The 18,788-nt window shown below is 41.8% G+C and overlaps 1 protein-coding gene across 4 annotated transcripts in view; it reads right to left on the bottom strand.

The window, feature by feature from the left end:
• Window positions 1-5,370: 5,370 nt before the first annotated feature.
• LOC139260338 (leucine-rich glioma-inactivated protein 1-like) overlaps window positions 5,371-18,788 on the bottom strand; it is a 55,413-nt gene continuing 41,995 nt past the window's right edge. For 3 of the 4 annotated variants that reach the window (XM_070876833.1, XM_070876831.1, XM_070876832.1), the window contains 2 exons: window positions 10,669-10,833; window positions 9,615-10,583 (listed from right to left, as the gene is read on the bottom strand). In XM_070876833.1, coding sequence (XP_070732934.1) covers window positions 9,763-10,583; window positions 10,669-10,833 — 986 coding nt within the window. In that variant the 3' untranslated portion in view covers window positions 9,615-9,762. Of the gene's footprint in view, window positions 5,848-9,614; window positions 10,584-10,668; window positions 10,834-18,788 lie in introns of those variants that run through there. The other variant, XM_070876834.1, reaches the window with a different exon arrangement.

Below are 18,788 nucleotides of genomic sequence, written 5' to 3'. Positions count from 1 at the left end.
GGCAATCTGGACATAACATCAGCATTACTGTGATCAGCTGATCATCTGTATTCAATATCATATGTATATGCTGACAAAATCAAAGCCCATCTCTGCATTCGGGCTGCAGATAATGTTGGAACTGGGGACTTTGGATGGAGGATTGCTGTTAGGGGCTTATGGTCCATAATGATGATAAACTTATTACCATACTTATTTGTGGATCTTCTTGACCCCAAAAATTAATGTCAAAGCTTCCCTTTCGATTTACGCACAATTACTCTCTCTGGCACTGAATGTGCGTGAAGCAAAAGCAATTGGTCTCTCCTCCCCACTACTAAATACATGAGAGATTACTGCCCCAGAGGCATCACATGCTAGCTTAATCTCCTTAGATATGTCATAGTGAACTAACATGGTGCTCTCTATCAATTTGCTTTTACACTCCTTGAATGCTGTATCACATTCTTTTGACCACTTCCAATGGACCTGTTTTTTCAATAGGTCATTCATTGGAATTAATATTGTAGCCAAATTTGTAGGAACTTCTCATAATAGTTCAAAAGACACAAGAATGAACGAAGTTCAGTGACATTCCTGGGAGTGGGTGCATTTCTAATTGCATCCAGTTTTCCCATGGTTGGATGTAAACCATATTTGTCTGCTCTGTATATACGAGCAGACACTCGTACTCTGTGCTTCTCTAGCCATTTGAGGACTTCATTCAATATGTTATTATGAATTTGCCTATTTGGTGCTGAAATTAGTATGCCATCCAAATAGGAAACTACCCCTTCAATACCTTGCAAAATCTGGTTCATCACCCCTTGGAATATGGCAGGGGCGGAAGACACTCCAAACGATAGCCTATTAAATTGATATAGGCCTAGATGAGTTTTTATAGTCAAACATGACTTGGACTCCTTATCTAGTTCAAGCTGTAAGTAGGCATTCGTAAGATCCAGTTTTGAGAAAATCTGACCACCTGTCAGTGTTTGCCAAATATAGAAGATTTATTCACATGTATTGGGGACATTACCCTCTAGAACCTTGTTTACAGTTACTTTATAATCACCACACAATCTTACCTTACCATCGGACTTAGGTACAACAACAATGGGTGTAGCCCAATTACATCGATCTATCTTGGAAAGAATGTTCTCAGTCTCTAGTCTTTTAAGTTCTTGCTCAACTTTCTCCTTGAGTGCATATGGTACGGAATGTGGCTTACAGTAAACCAATCTAGTGTTTTCTGTACCCTGACACTCGCCTTGAAGCCTTGGATTGGACTGCCCATTTCGCAGAACACCATTGGATAACTCTTGATAACATCATCCGTTGATACAAATCTCATTTCAACACGAAAAATCTCATTCCAATCCAGCTTCAGTGATCTTAACCAATTTATTCCTTGTAAGGCAGGCTTGTCTCCTTTCACTACTATTAGAGGCAAGTTCTGAAATTAATCCTTGTATTTCACCAGTACAGTGATACGACCTACCACTGGAATTTTCTCTCCCGAGTAGCCTCGCAGCTGCATCTTGGATTTCTCCAATGGGAAATCACGTAATTTGTTGAGGTATAGTGACTCTGGTACTAGATTCATGGATGCACCGAATTCCATTGGTATCTTGAATCCCGCAACCTCTATGTGGATTTTGATACTTTTCAAATCGCTGTCCGTTAACCTCATGTTCCTGATGACGTGTAACTCTAACATCTCCTCATCCTGTTGTTGTTCTTCCATGCTATGTAGTCTCTGGGGATTTCTACTCATAGCTTTGAAAACTGGACTCAGCTTTGAAAGCTGGTTTACCCTTCAGTCGGCATGCCTTCGTAAGATGCCCAGTCTTTCTGCAGAAGAAACACTCTGCCTTCAAATATGGACAACTTTGAGCAATGTGTTGTCCCAGACGCCGATAGCATGACTTCGATGTGCTGTTAGAATTTCCAGTTTCTGGGACTTTGGGCCCCCACTGCCTTTTACTTTGAATCTGCAGATGATTCACCTCAGTTGACTGACGACCATAATTATTATGAAATTCTTGGGAATATTGATCGGCTATGCCCATCAACCTCACTGTCTGACAAGCAATCTCAAAAGTCAAGTCATCCGTCATCAATAACTTTCTTCTGATCGCATCATTTTTCATCCCACAAACAAAACGATCCCGCAATGCTCGGTTTTGAAAGTTTCTGAAATTACAGTAAATAGATAGCTTTTTTAATGCTACAATGTACTCACTGATATTTTCATCAGTCTTTTGATTTCATATACTGAAACGATAGCTTTCAGCAATTTCTAACGGTACCGGGTTGTAGTGCTGCTTCAGCTTCATTAAAATCACATGAAGCGTTGTGTCCTTTGGCTTGTCAGGTTCAAGCAGAATTATCAGCGTTTCATACAATTCAGGACCCGCTTCCGATAAGAAGATCACTCTCTAACATTCCAACCGGTTCTGATCAGCATTCTCTGAAACTTTGATTATGTTATTTGCAGTGAAATACATTTCTCGCCTCCCACATATGCATTAAACCTTTCCTGGTCATGTTTATATTCATGTAAGTGTCTCATTACTGCTACGGGTGCCGCCATTTTGTCTCTGCATTGTAGACAGTGTGCTCATTTTTTTTAACCTCGGATTTTGTAGCTATTTCCAAAGTCAGAGAAGCTTCCAAAGTCTTTCTGTCGGCTGGCTGAATCTTTCACCCACAAAATTTCAGCCTTATATCATCTGAAAAATACCATCTCGTCAGCAAATGTGATATATTCACAGAGCACAGCACGCACAGCTTTCTATAATGGCAGACAGCATCTCAGAAGTACGGAAGCTTCTGGTCAGCTGACTCATTTATTCACCTCTAGTTGCAGTAACACAATACGTCCACATCCACAGTGTGGCACTACAACATTACAAGCTTACAGACATTACAGAAGGCAAATGGTATGTTGGCCTTCATTGCAAGAGGATTTGAGTTCAGGAGCAAGGATGTCTTCCTACAGTTATACAGGGCCTAGGTGAGACCGCACCTGGAGTAGTGTGCGCAGTTTTGGTCTCCTTACCTGAGAAAGGATATACTTGCCATAGAGGGAGTGCAGCGAAGGTTCACCAGACTGATTCCTGGGATGGCAGGACTGTCGTATGAGGAGAGATTGGGTCGACTAGGCCTGTATTCACTAGTTTAAAAGAATGAGAGGGGATCTCATTGAAACTTATAAAATTCTGACTGGATTGGATAGACTGGATGTGGGGAGGATGTTTCCCCTGGCTGGGAAGTCTAGAACAAGGGGTTACAGTCTCAGGATACGGGGTAAGAAATTTAGGACCGAGGAGAAATGTTTTCACTCAGAGAGTTGTTAACCTGTGAAATTCTCTACCACAGAAGGCTGTGGAGGCCAAGTCACTGAATATATTTAAGAGAGAGATAGATAGATTTCTAGAAACAAAAGGCATCAAGGGATATGGGAAAAAAGCAGGAATATGGTGTTGAGATAGAGGATCAGCCATGATCATATTGAATGGCGGTGCAGACTCGAAGGGCTGAATGGCCTACTACTGCTTCTATTTTCTATGTTTCTAACTAGAAATAATGATATATTGGATCTGGTGTTTAGTAGTGAGCATGACCTCGTATCAGGCCATGTGGGGGAACATCTGGGCAAAAGTAACCACAACATTATGCGGTTCCAACTGACTAGTAGAATTAAAGGTACTGAGAACCTGCAACTCGTACCGGATTTCGGAAGAGCAAACTTCTCCAAAATGGCAGATGACTTGGAATGGATAAATTGGCTAATCCTCCTCGGTGGTGATGTAACTGGTGTTGAATATAAATGGAAAGTTTTTAAGAACAAGATTAAAAATGTGGAAAACAAACATGTACCTAAAATCAAAAGGAGGAAATGTGGTAAGAAAAAGCCAAGGTGGCTATGTACAAAGGCAAATAAGATGTAAACAGAAATGTTCTATAAATTAAATATATTTAAACTCAAATAAACAGGAACAACTAAAGAAAACGAGGGCTGCTATTAGATCAGCAAAAAGGCTAACGGAAAAAAAGGATTGCAGAACATCTGTGAAGACATTCATCCCATCTGTCTCTATTCAAATCTAGTTCTGACAAAGGACAGGACAGTGTGCTAATATACTCCCATCAATCCAGCCTTTCCATCCTGGCTTAATTCTCAAAGAATTGCAATATAAGCACAGCCTGATTTTCATAAACAATGTTGACTTAGCCTGTGCTGGGCTGGAGAATAAATGCTGGCTCCCATTTGACATCTAGAAAATAAAAGTGCTCCGAACCATTAAATCAACTTTGAGTAAAAATAAAAAATGTGCTCAAGAACTGCAAAGATCCCCTACCCTGAGCACATTTTATACTCTCATACAGTAGCAAACTGAAGGGGTGCGAGACTGCCTCTTCCAAGGAGCCTCATACTTCTCTCTGAAGTCAGGTCAGGCCTATCTCAGTTGTTTCATTGCCACCTTAGTGTTGCTGAAAAATGGCAATCCCTTTGCAAGGACACTAAAGTTGCAGTATCAACACACCTTAAGGGCCCGAACTTGGTGAAAGCCAAGGCCTGCCCAAGTGCCGCCCAAAGGACAGCCGAGAGACCTGGCGGTACTTTGCCAGGAAGATTTTTCTAAAAGATATGGCGGCAAAATAATGACTTACGCCGTGAATCTGGGCATCAGCGGGCAGGAACTCCCAATCTCGGCGGCAAATGCGATCCTTGCCAAAGTGCCACCGAGGATTGCATCGGGCCCAGGGTGGGGTGCGCACATAAAAATAAAAATTTTCATTAAAAAAAAACTCTGGAATACCTTCAGGGGACCCCATAAACATAAGTCGCTGAAAAAAAAATAATTAAAAGAAATTCACTAACCTTTTTTTGCAGGTCCTCTTACTTACTGTTGGGGTTAGACCTGCCTTCATGCAGCGGTCTTTCCCCCTGCTGCCGCACCAAACTGGCAGCTCGGCGGGCGGGAGGTCACTTACGCGACTTGTGCACCAGCGGCCATCAGCGGGCGGTTCCCAGCAGTACTCCCCTCCCACCACGGGAGACCTCCACGAAAATGGCACCGAGGGGAGACCGCCCAAAAAACTCAGCAGCAGTGGGCGGTAAGGCCACCAAGTTCAGGCCTAAAGAGTTTAGGCAATCCTAACCTAGTATTTTGATAATGAAATCTTGTTAATCACATATTTCTAATATCATTCAAGCTACTTCTGTATATTTTTGATCCATTAAAGGCACTATATAAATGCAAGTTGTTGTTGTTGATCAGAAACAACTTTGTTAATTAATTAGCTTGTCTCATGTAGATGTGATAACTTTATTATTGAATATTTGTTAATAAAATGCATTTGTAAATTCATTTATCACAGAAACAATCATTTTGATTTTGTACATGACATAGTTACAAAAAGAATCAAAATGTAGTTAACATTTTAATGTTTACCATTATAACAGATAAGTACACAAATATTTTGTCTGTATTTGACAGGTTAGCAAGCATTTAATCATTGGGTGGATACTAATGGGTTAGTTCTCAAAGGTTTCTTAAGTGCTGTTTTAATTATGATTATTTGTAACTTCAGATTCTAGGTGGGACTGGACACATATGCATCTATCAAAATGATAGAAATCCCAACTGAAAGCCAGCATAAGCAATATCATGTACAAGAGATGTTTTAATCTATCAGAATGTATTGCCATCTCTTCTGAATAAGTGCAGAATATTCCAATTGCATGATGAGGATAGTTGGCGGTGATATCTGAAGCTCATACTGCAGATGTTCGGAGTCCGTTCTCTTCAGAGGATAGCACATCTTTCAGACTAGGAGCTGCAGATCTGCTTACAACTTTAGAAGAAGCAAACGCGAAGGATTTATAATAAGGCTGAGATTTTGCATTATAAAATATATAGCAGTATTAAGAAATTATGAAAAACCTAGCAGGTGAATTTCCACAGGAGTTTTCCAGTTTGTCCGCCATAACTTTGACAGAAGAGCCAATGCAACTCTGGAAAAACAGCATAAATTCTCCCCAGTAAGTTTAGATGTAGACTTCTATAACAACTTTAATGTCAAAAACCTATCTGTGATATCAGTGGACCACATATAGCACTCATATATTCATGCATTCATATAGCACTCAACCATCTATTTTAACACAGCATTAATTTGATTATTTTAAACGGATTAAAGTCTCTGTTAAAATAGTAAACAAAGGAATGTCACATGAATGCATTAATCATTCATCCACTGATATTATCAACAGTAATTTCTAGGTAATCACTGGGAACTGTGAGAGGGGAAGATGTAATGTGAAAGAATTACTTTGGTCTTTTTGAATGAATTTATAATGTCACTGCACAAAGAACATATTTATGATTTCACTACACATATTGACCTAAGCAATTTATCCTTTTTGCATCTAGTCTTACTATGTACAATAAAAAAGTGATATACATTAATTATCTGAATTGTGCACTGAACCATAAACATGGGTGGTGCTTCAGTGGCCATTTAATAGACCTCCAGAAACTTGCTCCTGACCTCTGGGGATAAGACATAGTTATATGAATTAAGGCACACTTAGATGACTATACCACAACTGATCATACCTTAGCAGAATGATCCCAGCAGTTTTGATAGCTGTCCTTAACAAGTGCCACCTTACTATGGTGGAATGCACATAGCATTCATAACAAATGGGTGAGTTGACGGCACAAATAAATACAAATGGGTATGATCTGATAGACATTACAGAGACGTGGTTGCAAGGTGACCAGGACTGGGAACTAAATATTCAGGGGTATTTGACAATTCGGAAGGACAGACAGAAAGGAAAAGAAGGTCGAGTAGCACTGTTAATAAAGGAAGAGATCAGTGCGTTAGTGAGAAACGATATTGGCTCAGAAGATCAAGATGTTGAATCAGTTTAGATGGAGATAAGGAATAATAAGGGGGAAAAGAATCAAGAAATAATGGAGGCTTGTAAAAAAGGAACGGCAATATCATGGGCGATTTTAACCTTCATATTGATTGGACAAAGCAATTTAGCCAGGGTAGTCTTGAGGAACAATTCATAGAGTGTATCCGGGATAGTTTCCTTGAATAGTACGTTGCAGAACTAACCAGGGAGCAGGCTATCTTAGATCTGGTACTGTATAATGAGACAGGATTAATAAATGATCTCCCAGTAAAGGATACTCTAAGAATGAGTGACCATAACATGGTTGAATTTCAAATTCAGTTGGAGGGTGAGAAAGTTGGATCTCAATCCTAAGCTTAAATAAAGGTATGAGGGCAGAGTTGGCTAAGGTGGACTGGGAAAATTGATTCAAGTATGGGATAGTTGATGAGCAGTGGCAGACATTTAAGGAGATATTTCATAACTCTCAACAAAAATATATCCCAATGAGAAGGAAAGACTGTAAGAGAAGAGATAACCATCAGGGCTAACTAAGGAAATAAGGGATGGTGTCAAATTGAAAACAAGGGCATACAATGTGGCCAAGACTAGTGGGAGGCCAGAGGATTGGGAAACTTTTAAGAACGACTAAAAAAATGATAAAGAGAGGGAAGATAGATTATGAAAGTAAACTAGCACAAAATATAAAAGCAGATAGTAAGAGTTTCTACAAGTACATAGAAAGGAAAAGAGTGGCTAAAGTAAATGTTGGTCCCCTAAAGGATGAGACTGGGGAATTAATAATGGAGAACAAGGAAATGGCAGAAACTTTGAACAAATATTTTGTATTGATCTTCACGGTAGAAGACAATAAAAACATCCCAATAGTGGATAATCAAGGGGCTATAGGGAGGGAGGAACTTGATACAATCATTATCACAAAAGAAGTAGTACTCGGTAAAATAATGGGACTAAAGGCGGACAAGTCTCCTGGATCTGATGGCTTACATCCTAGGGTCTTAAAAGAAGTGGCTGCAGAGATAGTGGATGCATTGGTTGTAATCTACCAAAATTCCCTGGATTCTGGGGCAGTTTGGAAAACCGCAAATATAAAGCCCCTATTTAAAGAAAAGGAGGCAGACAAAAAGCAGGAAACTATAGACCAGTTAGCCTAACATCTATCGTTTGGAAAATGCTGGAGTCCATTATTAAGGAAGCAGCAGTAGGATATTTGGAAAAGCAAAATTCAATCAAGCAGAGTCAGCATGGTTTTATGAAAGGGAAATCATGTTTGACAAATTTGCTGGAGTCCTTTGAGGATGTAACAAGCAGGGTGGATAAGGGGGAACCTGGTGCATTTGGATTTCCAGAAGGCATTTGACAAGGTGCCATATAAAAGGTTACTGCCCAGATAAAAGTTCGCGGGGTTGGGGGTAATATATTAGTATGGATAGAGAATTGGCTAACTAACAGAAAACAGAGAGTCGGGATAAATGGGTCATTTTCCGGTTGGCAAACAGTAACTAGTGGGGTGCCGCAGGGATTAGTGCTGGGGCCTTAACTATTTACAATCTATATTAATGATTTGGATGAAGGGACCGAGTGCAATGTAACCAAGTTTGCTGATGATACAAAGGTGGGTGGAAAAGCAAATTGTGAGGAGGACACAAAAAATCTGCAAAGGATTTTAGACAGGCTAAGTGAGTGGGCAAAAATTTGGCAGATGGAGTATAATGTGGGAACATGTAAGGTTATCCACTTTGGCAGAAAAAATAGAAAAGCAAATTATAATTTAAATGGAGAAAAATAGCAAAGTGCTGCAGTACAGAGAGACCTGGGGGTCCTTGTGCATGAAACACAAAAAGTTAGTATGCAAGTACAGCAAGTAATCAGGAAGTCAAATGGAATGTTGGTCTTTATTGCAAGGGGGATAGAGTATAAAAGCAGATAAGTCCTGTTACAACTGTACAGGGTATTGGTGGGACCACAGCTGGAGTACTGCGTACAGTTTTGGTGTCCGTATTTAAGGAAGGATAGACTTGCATTGGAGGCTGTTCAGAGAAGGTTTACTAGCTTGATTCCGGCAATGAGGGGATTGACTTATGAAGATAGGTTGAGTAAGATGTGCCTATACTCATTGGAGTTCAGAAGAATGAGAGGTGACCTTATTGAAACATACAAAATAATGAGGGGGCTTGACAAGGTGGATGCAGAGAGGATATTTCCACTTATAGGGGAAACTAAAACTAGGGGACATAGTCTCAGAATGAGGGTCCGACCATTTAAAAATGAGATGAGGAGGAATTTCTTCTCTCTTGAGGGTTATAAATCTACGCAATTCTCTGCCTCTGTGGAAGCTGGGTCATTGAATATATTTAAGGCAAAGATAGACAGATTTTTGAGTGAAATGGGAATAAAGGGTTATGGGGAGCAGGTGGGGAAGTGGAGCTGAGTCCATGATCAGATCAGGCATGATCTTATTAAATGGCGAAGCAGGTTCAAGGGCCAAGCGGCCTATTCCTGCTCCTATTTCTTATGTTCTTATGATTCTGCCTAATGGTGCCAGTTGAGTAAGTAAGTTCATTCAGAATGAGATCTGCTTGCTGAAGTGTTATACATGTTACTTTACTGTAAAATTAAGGAAAAGTAACAGGAATTATTGTTTTTTTTGCAGTATTGATTACAATATCCTTAATTTTAAAATACAACAATGCAAAATCATGCCTGGACTTCATTATCATATCCAGTTATACATGTGTATCCACTAATACAAAAGCAAAGTACTCTGGATGCCACATGTGTATCCACTGTGGTTTCAAGAAGTCTTCTTCTGGTATATAAGCACATCTAAGTCAGCCTTCTTAGGTCGCACTTGTGTCAATTATAATATGTTCATATATTTGTGTACTTCCTTTAAAACTTGAGGCAAACAAAAACTCACGCTTGTTTGCTAATACACAAGTGAATGCCCTTGGAGCTTGGATGATGACCTCATTAAATTTCACAAATTTTCCTTTGACTGTGTCCCATTGAAAGATCTCAGTAAATGAGTAGTCATTTCCCAGAATGACGTATTGCCATTTGTTTATTTTAAGAGGCTGCAATACCATGGATCCTCGTGATGGAAACGTTTGAGCTTCCACAAACATGGAGCCATCCCATTTCATTAACTTGGAGTCGCCAAGGAATCTTGTTAAGCAAATATATAAATTGTCTTTGATTTTAAAATGTTTGACTGCATAGACATCTTCTGTCTCAGGAATGTCAATGCGCCAAACAAATTCTTTCTTCCCTTTGTTCCACTGATAGACAATAGGGCGCTGGGAACTACTTAACAGGATTAAATGTGGTTTGTTAGCTATTTCAAGGTACTCCACATCTATATCTCTGTGCCACTGATGCAATGACTGATGAGAGTAAAATCCATTTCCGTTCCATGTATATACAGTTGTAGTTCCACCCTTTGAACTATCTACAATAATGAAGAACCATTCTCCTTCTATTTGAAATGATTCAATGTCATTTGGTTTTCTGATTTTTAAAATGTCTATATCCTGGATTTTAATAAATTTGTCGGTAGAAATATCCCTTTTGTAAATGTGAGAGCCTCCAAAGAGCTGGGCAACAACTACAAACAGTTGACCCTCAATGATCAATGGTTTACAGAATACGGTTGAAGTGCCTGTGCAAAGAAACAAAAAAAATCAGAAACAATGTACAAAGAAACAGTAATGATATTTTCAATTTTAAATGAGAGGCATTCATACCAGTAATGTTGTCGAAATTCCTAAAGACCATTTCCACATGATCCCATTCAAAGATGCTGCAGTTCCCAGCAACAGGTTGCGCAATCGCTACATAAATATCACTCATGTAATTGAAGCTTTCAATCGATACAGACTGAAATTTCAGGGTCTGGTAGACAACAAAATCTATGAAAAAGAAATAGTACCATTTATTAATTTTAACCATTCGTCAAAATTTAACTGTTCATGCATTACTAATCCTAGAACAGGAACAATGAGTTTTTCTATGATCTTCTCCCTTAATTAGTTCACCAGCTTAAACAACTCTGGGTAAAATAAAGTTTACCTTTCAATGAAATTAGTTTTTGTAATGCTATGATCACCATAAATTAGGGCAAGCACCAGTAGGCCCTAAGGGCAGGACCATTAGTCACTGAGAAAGCACCAATAGGCACTAGGGGAAGGACCACTGGGGGAAACACCAATAGGCACCATGCGCAACCTCACTCTATCTACTATCTACCAAAAGATAACCCACACGCGGCAGTTCAGGAGCAGCGGCCGGAGGAGGGGCAGCGGCGGCCTATAAAGGCCCAGCAGCAGTCCAGGGTCGGCGGCAGTTCAGGCAGCAGCCGGAGGAGGAGCAGCGGCAGCCTATAAAGGCCCAGCAGCAGTCCGGGGTCAGCAGCAGTTCGGGAGCAGAGGAGGAGCAGCGGCGGCCTATAAAGGCCCAGTGGCAATCCAGGGTTGACGGAAGTTCGGGAGCAGTGGCCGGAGGAGGAGCAATGGTGGCCTATAAAGGCCCAGCGGCAGTCCGGGGTCGGTGGCAGTCAGAGAGCAGCAGCCAGAGGAGGAGCAGCAACGGCCTATAAAAGGCCTAGCGGCAGCGAGGAGCAGTAACAGTTGGGGAGCAGCGGCTGGAGGAGGAGCTAGCTGCAGCTGCAGCTGCAGCAGGGTCAAAAGTAAGAAAGAAGTAAAAAGTAATCAAAGTGTGATGTCACAGCCAAGAGGGTAAGGGATTGGCTAGTTGAGTGGTGAGTAGCTTTCTTTTTCTTTATCTTTTTTCTTAGCAGTAAGAAACCTTTGGCATTGTTGCCAAATTAAGTATTAAGTAATTTAATGTTTAAGTCATGGCAGGAGAGCCCAGATCCATGACATGCTCCTCCTGTGCTATGTGGGAAATCAGGGACTCTTCCAGTGTCCCTGACTACTATGTGTGCAGGAATTGTATTCAGCTGCAGCTCCTGACAGACTGCATTGCGGCACTGGAGCTGCGCATGGATTCACTCTGGAGCATCCGCGATGCTGAGGATGTCGTGAATAGCACGCTTAGTGAGTTGGTCACATTGCAGGTAAAGGTTACACAGACAGATAGGGAATGGGTGACCATCAGGAAGAGCAGTGGAAGGAAGATAGTGCAGGGGTCCCCTGCTGTCATCTGATGACAGCAGGGGACCACCTTGGGTACTTTTGGGGGAGATGGCTCATCAGGGGAGGGCAGCAGCAGCCAAGTTCATGGCACCATGGGTGGCTCTGCTGCACAGGAGGGAAGGAAAGAGTGGGAGAGCTATAGTGGAAGGGGATTCTATTGTAGGCGTCTCTGCGGCCACAAACGAGGCTCCAGGATGGTATGTTGCCTCCCTGGTACAAGGGTCAAGGATGTCTCGGAGCAGCTGCAGGTCATTCTGGATGGGGAGGGTGAACAGCCAGTTGTCGTGGTGCATATAGGTACCAACGACATAGGTAAAAAGCGGGATGAGGTCCTACAAGCTAATTTAGGGAGCTAGGAGTTAAATTAAAAAGTAGGACCTCAAAAGTAATAGTAATCTCAGGATTGCTACCAGTGCCACGTGCTAGTCAGAGTAGAAATAGCAGGATAGTTAGGATGAATATGTGGCTTGAGGAATGGTGCAAGAGGGAGGGATTCAAATTCCTGGGACATTGGAACCGGTTCTGGGGGAGGTGGGACCAGTACAAACCGAACGGTCTGCACCTGGGCAGGACTGGAACCAATGTCTTGGGGTAGTGTTTGCTAGTGCTGTTGGGGAAGATTTAAACTAATAGAGCAGGGTGATGGGAATCTATGCAGGGAGACAGAGGGAAGTAAAATGGGGTCAGAAGGAAAAGGTATAAATGAGAAAAGTAGAAGTGGAGGGTAAAAAAATCAAAAGGCAAAAATCAAAAAGGACCACATTCTAACATAATTCTAAAAGGACAAAGAGTGTTAAAAAAACAAGCCTGAAGGCTCTGTGTCTCAATGCGAGGAGCATTCGTAATAAGGTGGATGAATTAACTGTGTCATTCTCCATCTTAATGAAGAATTCTACCATATTACAGTCACTCTTCTCCAAGGGGCCTCGCACAACAAGATTGCTCATTAATCCTCTCTCATTACACAACACCCAGTCTAGGCTGTTAACGGATATGATGTAATTGGGATTACGGAGACATGGCTCCAGGGTGACCAAGGTTAGGAACTCACCATCCAAGGGTATTCAATATTCAGTAAAGATAGACTGAAAGGAAAAGGAGGTGGGGTAGCGTTGCTGGTTAAAAAGGAAATTAATGCAATAGTAAGGAAGGACATTAGCGTAGATAAGGTGGAATCTGTATGGGTAGAGCTGCGGAACACCAAAGGGCAGAAAACACTAGTGGGAGTTGTGTACAGACCACCAAACAGTCATTGTGAGGTTGGGGATGGCATCAAACAGGAAATTAGGAATGCGTGCAATAAAGATACAGCAGTTATCATAGGTGACTTTAATCTATATATAGATTGGGCTAAACAAACTGGTGGAGGAGGATTTCCTGGAGTGTATAAAGGGATGGTTTCCTAGACCAATATATTGAGGAACCAACTAGAGAGCTGGCCATCCTAGACTGGGTGTTGTGTAATGAGAGAGGATTAATGAGCAATCTTGTTGTGCAAGGCCCCTTGGAGAAGAGTGACTGTAATATGGTAGAATTCTTCATTAAGATGGAGAATGACACAGTTAATTCAGAGACTAGAGTCCTGAACTTAAAGAAAGGCAACTTCGACGGTATGAGACGTGAATTTGCTAGGATAGACTGGCAAACGATACTTAAAGGGTTGACGGTGGATAGGCAATTGCAGACATTTAAAGATCACATGGATGAACTTCAACAATTGTACATCTCTGTCTGGTGTAAAAATAAAACGGGGAAGGTGGCTCAACCGTGGCTTACAAGGGATAGTGCTAAATCCAAGAAAGAGGCATATAAAGTGGCCAAAAAAAGCAACAAACCTTAGGAGTGGGAGAAATTTAGAATTCAGCAGAGGAGGACAAAGGGTTTAATTAGGAGGGGAAAAATAGAATGAGAGTAAGCTTCCAGGGAACATAAAAACTGACTGCAAAAGCTTCTATAGATACGTGAAGAGAAAAAGATTATTGAAGACAAATGTGGGTCCCTTACAGTCAGAATCAGGCAAATTTATAATGGGGAACAAAGAAATGGCAGAACAATTGAACAAATAATTTGGTTCTGTCTTCACCATGGAAGACATAAATAACCTTCCGGAAATACTAGGGGACCAAGGGTCGAGTGAGAAGGAGGAACTAAAGGAAATCCTGATGAATCAGCAAATTGTGTTAGGAAAATTGATGGGATTGAAGGCCGATAAATCCCCAGGGCCTGATAGTCTGCATCCCACTGCACTTAGAGAAGTGGCCCTAGAAATAGTGGATGCATTGGTGGTCATTTTCCAACATTCTATAGACTCTGGAACAGTTCCTATGGACTGGAGGGTAGCTAATGTAATCCCATTTTAAAAAAGGAGGGAGAGAGAAAACGGGGAATTATAGACCAGTCAACCTGACATCGGTGGTGGGGAAAATATTGGAATCAATTATTAAAGATGTAATAGCAGTGCATTTGGAAAGCAGTGACAGGATTAGTCCAAGTCAGCATAGATTTATGAAAGGGAAATCATGCTTGACAAATTTTCTAGAATTTTTTGAAGATGTAACTAGTAGAGTGTACAACGGGGAGCCAGTGGATGTGGTGTATTTAGACTTTCAAAAGGCTTTTGACAAGGTCCCACACAAGAGATTAGTGTGCAAAATTAAAGCACATGGTATTGGGGATAAAGTACTGATGTGGATCGAGAACTGGTTGGCAGACAGGAAGCAAAGAGTTGGAATAAATGGGTCCTTTTCAGAATGGCAGGCAATGACTAGTGGGGTACCGCAAGCTTCAGTGCTGGGACTTCAGCTATTTACAATATACATTAATGATTTAGATGAAGGAATTGAATGTAATATCTCCAAGTTTGCAGATGACACTAAGCTGGGTGGCAGTGTGAGCTGTGAGGAGGATACTAAGAGGCTGCAGGGTGACTTGGACAGGTTAGGTGTATGGGCAAATACATGGCAGATATGGTATAATGTGAGGTTATCCACTTTGGTGGTAAAAACAGGAAGGCAGATTATTATCGGAATGGTGACAGATTAGTAAAAGGGGAGATGCAACGAGACCTGAGTGTCATGCTACATCAGTCATTGAAAGTTGGCATACAGGTACAGCAGGCGGTGAAGAAGGCAAATGGCATGTTGGCCTTCATAGCAAGAGGATTTGAGTATAGGAGCAGGGAGGTCTTACTACAGTTGTATAGGGCCTTGGTGAGACCACACCTTGAATATTGTATACGGTTTTGGTCTCCTAATCTGAGGAAGGATATTCCTGCTGTTGAGGGAGTGCAGCGAAGATTCAACAGACTGATTCCCGGGATGACAGGACTGACATATGAAGAAAGACTGGATCGACAAGGCTTATATTCAATGGAATTTAGAAGAATGAGAGGGGATATCATAGACATATATAACATTCTGATAGGATTGGACAGGTCAGATGCAGGAAGAATGTTCCCGATGTTGGGGAAGTCCAGAACCAGGGGTCACAGTCTAAGGATAAGGGGTAAGTCATTTAGGACCGAGATGAGGAGAAACTTCTTCACTCAGAGAGTTGTGAGCATGTGGAATACGTTCCCACAGAAAGTTGTTGAGGCCAGTTCATTAGATATATTCAAAAGGGAGTTAGATGTGGCCCTTATGGCTAAAGGGATCAAGGGGTATGAAGAGAAAGCAGGAATGGGGTACTGAAGTGCATGATCAGCCATGATCTTCTTGAATGGTGGTGCAGGCTCAAAGGGCCGAATGACCTAATCCTGCACCTATTTTCTATGTTTCTATGTTTACTACAGTCCTTTGGTGAGAAAAAAGTAAGAAAGAATTTTATAAGCATATCAAAATAAAAACAAAATAAATGATTAATAAAAAAGAAAAGAAAAAGAAGCCTGTTTGTTCTAAGACGTGGACCCTAATAAGGAGGGCATGGGTTCAGACAGACCCGCCGAACGGAGAGCTGGATCTGAACACTGGCCTGACATCCAATGTGGGTACTTGTAACTAATGGGACTGGTTCCAGCCCAACCATCGCAAAGGGTTGGTAGGGCTCTTTAGCCTTAGATGCAGCCCACCTAGGAGAAGGTACTGGAAGATGCAAGCCGCGAGAAATGCAACAATAAACCACTTCAGCTACTCTTCCCTAGTAAGTGGCTCAAGAATCTCATCCCTAGGGCAGAACATAATAGACAAACTTGTAAGATAAAGCATTTTTATAATGAAACAGAAAATATGCATGCTGAAGAGGCCGTTTTTTGAGGCAGGTCAGTCTAACTGTAGGGCCTAGCCCCACAGAGATAGCTCCCCAAAGGGAAGACATGACTAGAATTTTCTGGCGAGGTTTTGCCCCCGCAAACTGATGTTTAAAACAAAATTAACTAAAATTATCAAATTGAATCAAAATGGTAAAATAAAAAATAAAATCTGCTTCATTTGGGGTTGCAGGAAGAATGAAATACTGAGAATCACATCCACAACAGTGCACTTCTGTGGATTGAAGATGACTGCTGCTAAGCTGGGAGTTCCACTAGGAGCTCTGGAACTCTTCACTTCTATCCATGCGAATCTCCTGCCATCTTTTGCCCATTCTCTCCCAAATCTCCTCACTGTTCAAGTTCCCCTGGCTCCATCAGTTGGTGCATTTTAGCCCTAACTACAAGTTAACTGCTTTAAACCATTACCCATCCCCCAACCCTGCTCTCTGCTTGGTTTCCGAATTCAGGACATCAAGACTACAGGCTCAAAATTGGCCCACCCATCAGAGATGCGCCGACTTTGTGCGCTGAAAAGGGCGGCGATAAAATCTCCGATTCTGGCCGCTGTGTTGCCTCTCCTGGGGCTTGGCGCAGTGTGGCCAGTCGATTGGGGAGTGGAGCTAGGGCCCTGCGCCAGAAACAGTGCCGGCAGCTCTGCACATGCACCTTGGAGTGCGCGCGCATGCGCAGTAGCTCCTGCCCCCAGCCTTGTGTGCATGCTGCAGCGTGGGATCCGATGCGTCCCGCCCCTATCCCGGGCTGAGTGGCCTCACGCACAGGCCGGCCCGCTGCCTTCCCGGGCTAGAAGGCCACAACAAATACCGGGGCCCAAGCCGGGGCAGTGGGGAGAGTTTTGGTCGGAGTGGGAGGGGGACAGTTTTGATCCCGGGGGGAGGGGGGGAGCGGTGGGGGGGGTTGTGATAACTGGGTCGCCAGTAATTTTAATGAGCTTACTCAAGATGTTCCTTAACCCTGTTGATGAAAATATTTTCCTAACCAGGTTAATAGATAATACTTTCAACTAAATCATAATCAATTCTTGAACATTAGATTTGGTGGAATAATTTTGCTTGAATTTTCAAAATATTTAAAAGCATAAAACAAACAGTAAATTTCCTGGCTATATGGTATAAAATATTTCTATGATGAGTGGGCGAGCTTAGGCAGCTGGGACAACACAAGAATTACAAGCAGGAGATACTTCTATTTTTTTATTTGGATATTTTGAAAAAATTATGTAAATATGTTTTGTCTCTACTTCTTTTATTTTTGTAGTTTAAGCTTCCATGAATGCTTCTATTGTATAGTAAATTAACTTTGCGAAGTTTGTCATATGATGTCCTGTTTGATCCTATTCACATTATTTATTCAAGTCATTAAGTTCTGCTGGCCTCCGATGTACCTACCTGCGCTCTCCGCAAGGGTTTTCTGTGCGGCCACAAATGGCCACGTACGCTGGCCTAAGTTAGTTTGGAGTAACTATTAGCTGCCCAAAGTGGCCTAAATGGCGTAGGCGGCTGGTATCGGCCCCTTTTGAAAAAAACTAAACTAAACTAAACAAATCCTAACTAACTCACTTACACTGGTGCAAATTGAGTGTGCAAAATGGGTATTTTTAAGATACTGCAGAAAAATCAAGTTGCTCCAAAAAAAACGGAGCATCTCCTGGCCAATTTTGAGCCCAATGATTCTTGATTCTACATTAGACGACACTGGATTACACCACTACACTTCTGCACTGGACTACACTGGATTACACCGTAAGATTCATTTACTGTGTCAAAAATTGCTGCTAAAACATGTCCTTCCCCATTGTGACTGTTTCTCTGCTGAGCTAGGTGGCTCATTCGGTTGATTTTTCAGCTTTGTTGATTTCTATTAGTTGCTGTTGTTGTTCTGACGAGCTGGGTGACTCATTCTACTGTTTTTTCTACTTTGTTGGCTTGGCTTGTGATTTTACATTTTCTCTGCTATTTATGATCTACGGTGACCTTCAACTTCACGTCAACTTCGCCATCAGCTTCCTGCATGGCAACCGATTCTCATTACCATGGCAATAATCTCCATCCTTCAATTCTCTATGTGACAGTGTCAGCTCTGGCTCAGTGGCTAGCATTCTCGGCTCTGAGTCAGAAAGTTGTGGGTTCAAGTCGTATTCCAGGGATTTGAGCACAAAAAATTTAGGCTGATACTCCAATGCAGTGCTGAGGGAGCACTACACTTTCGGAGGTGCCGTCTTTCAGATGAGACATTAAACTGAGGTCTCGTCTGCTCTCTCAAGTGGACATAGAAGATCCCATGGCACTATTTTGAAGAAAAGCAGGGGAGTTATCCCCGGTATCCTGGCCAATATTGATCCCTCAATCAACATAACAAAAAAAGAGATTATTTGGTAATTATCACATTATTATTTGTGCGAGCTTGCTTGTGCGCAAATTGGCTGCCGCATTTCCTACAGGACAAC

This window comes from Pristiophorus japonicus, chromosome 3, assembly GCF_044704955.1.
Source record: "Pristiophorus japonicus isolate sPriJap1 chromosome 3, sPriJap1.hap1, whole genome shotgun sequence".
In the NCBI taxonomy this organism is placed as follows: domain Eukaryota; kingdom Metazoa; phylum Chordata; class Chondrichthyes; family Pristiophoridae; genus Pristiophorus; species Pristiophorus japonicus.
This window is presented reverse-complemented; position numbering and strand designations above follow the sequence as displayed.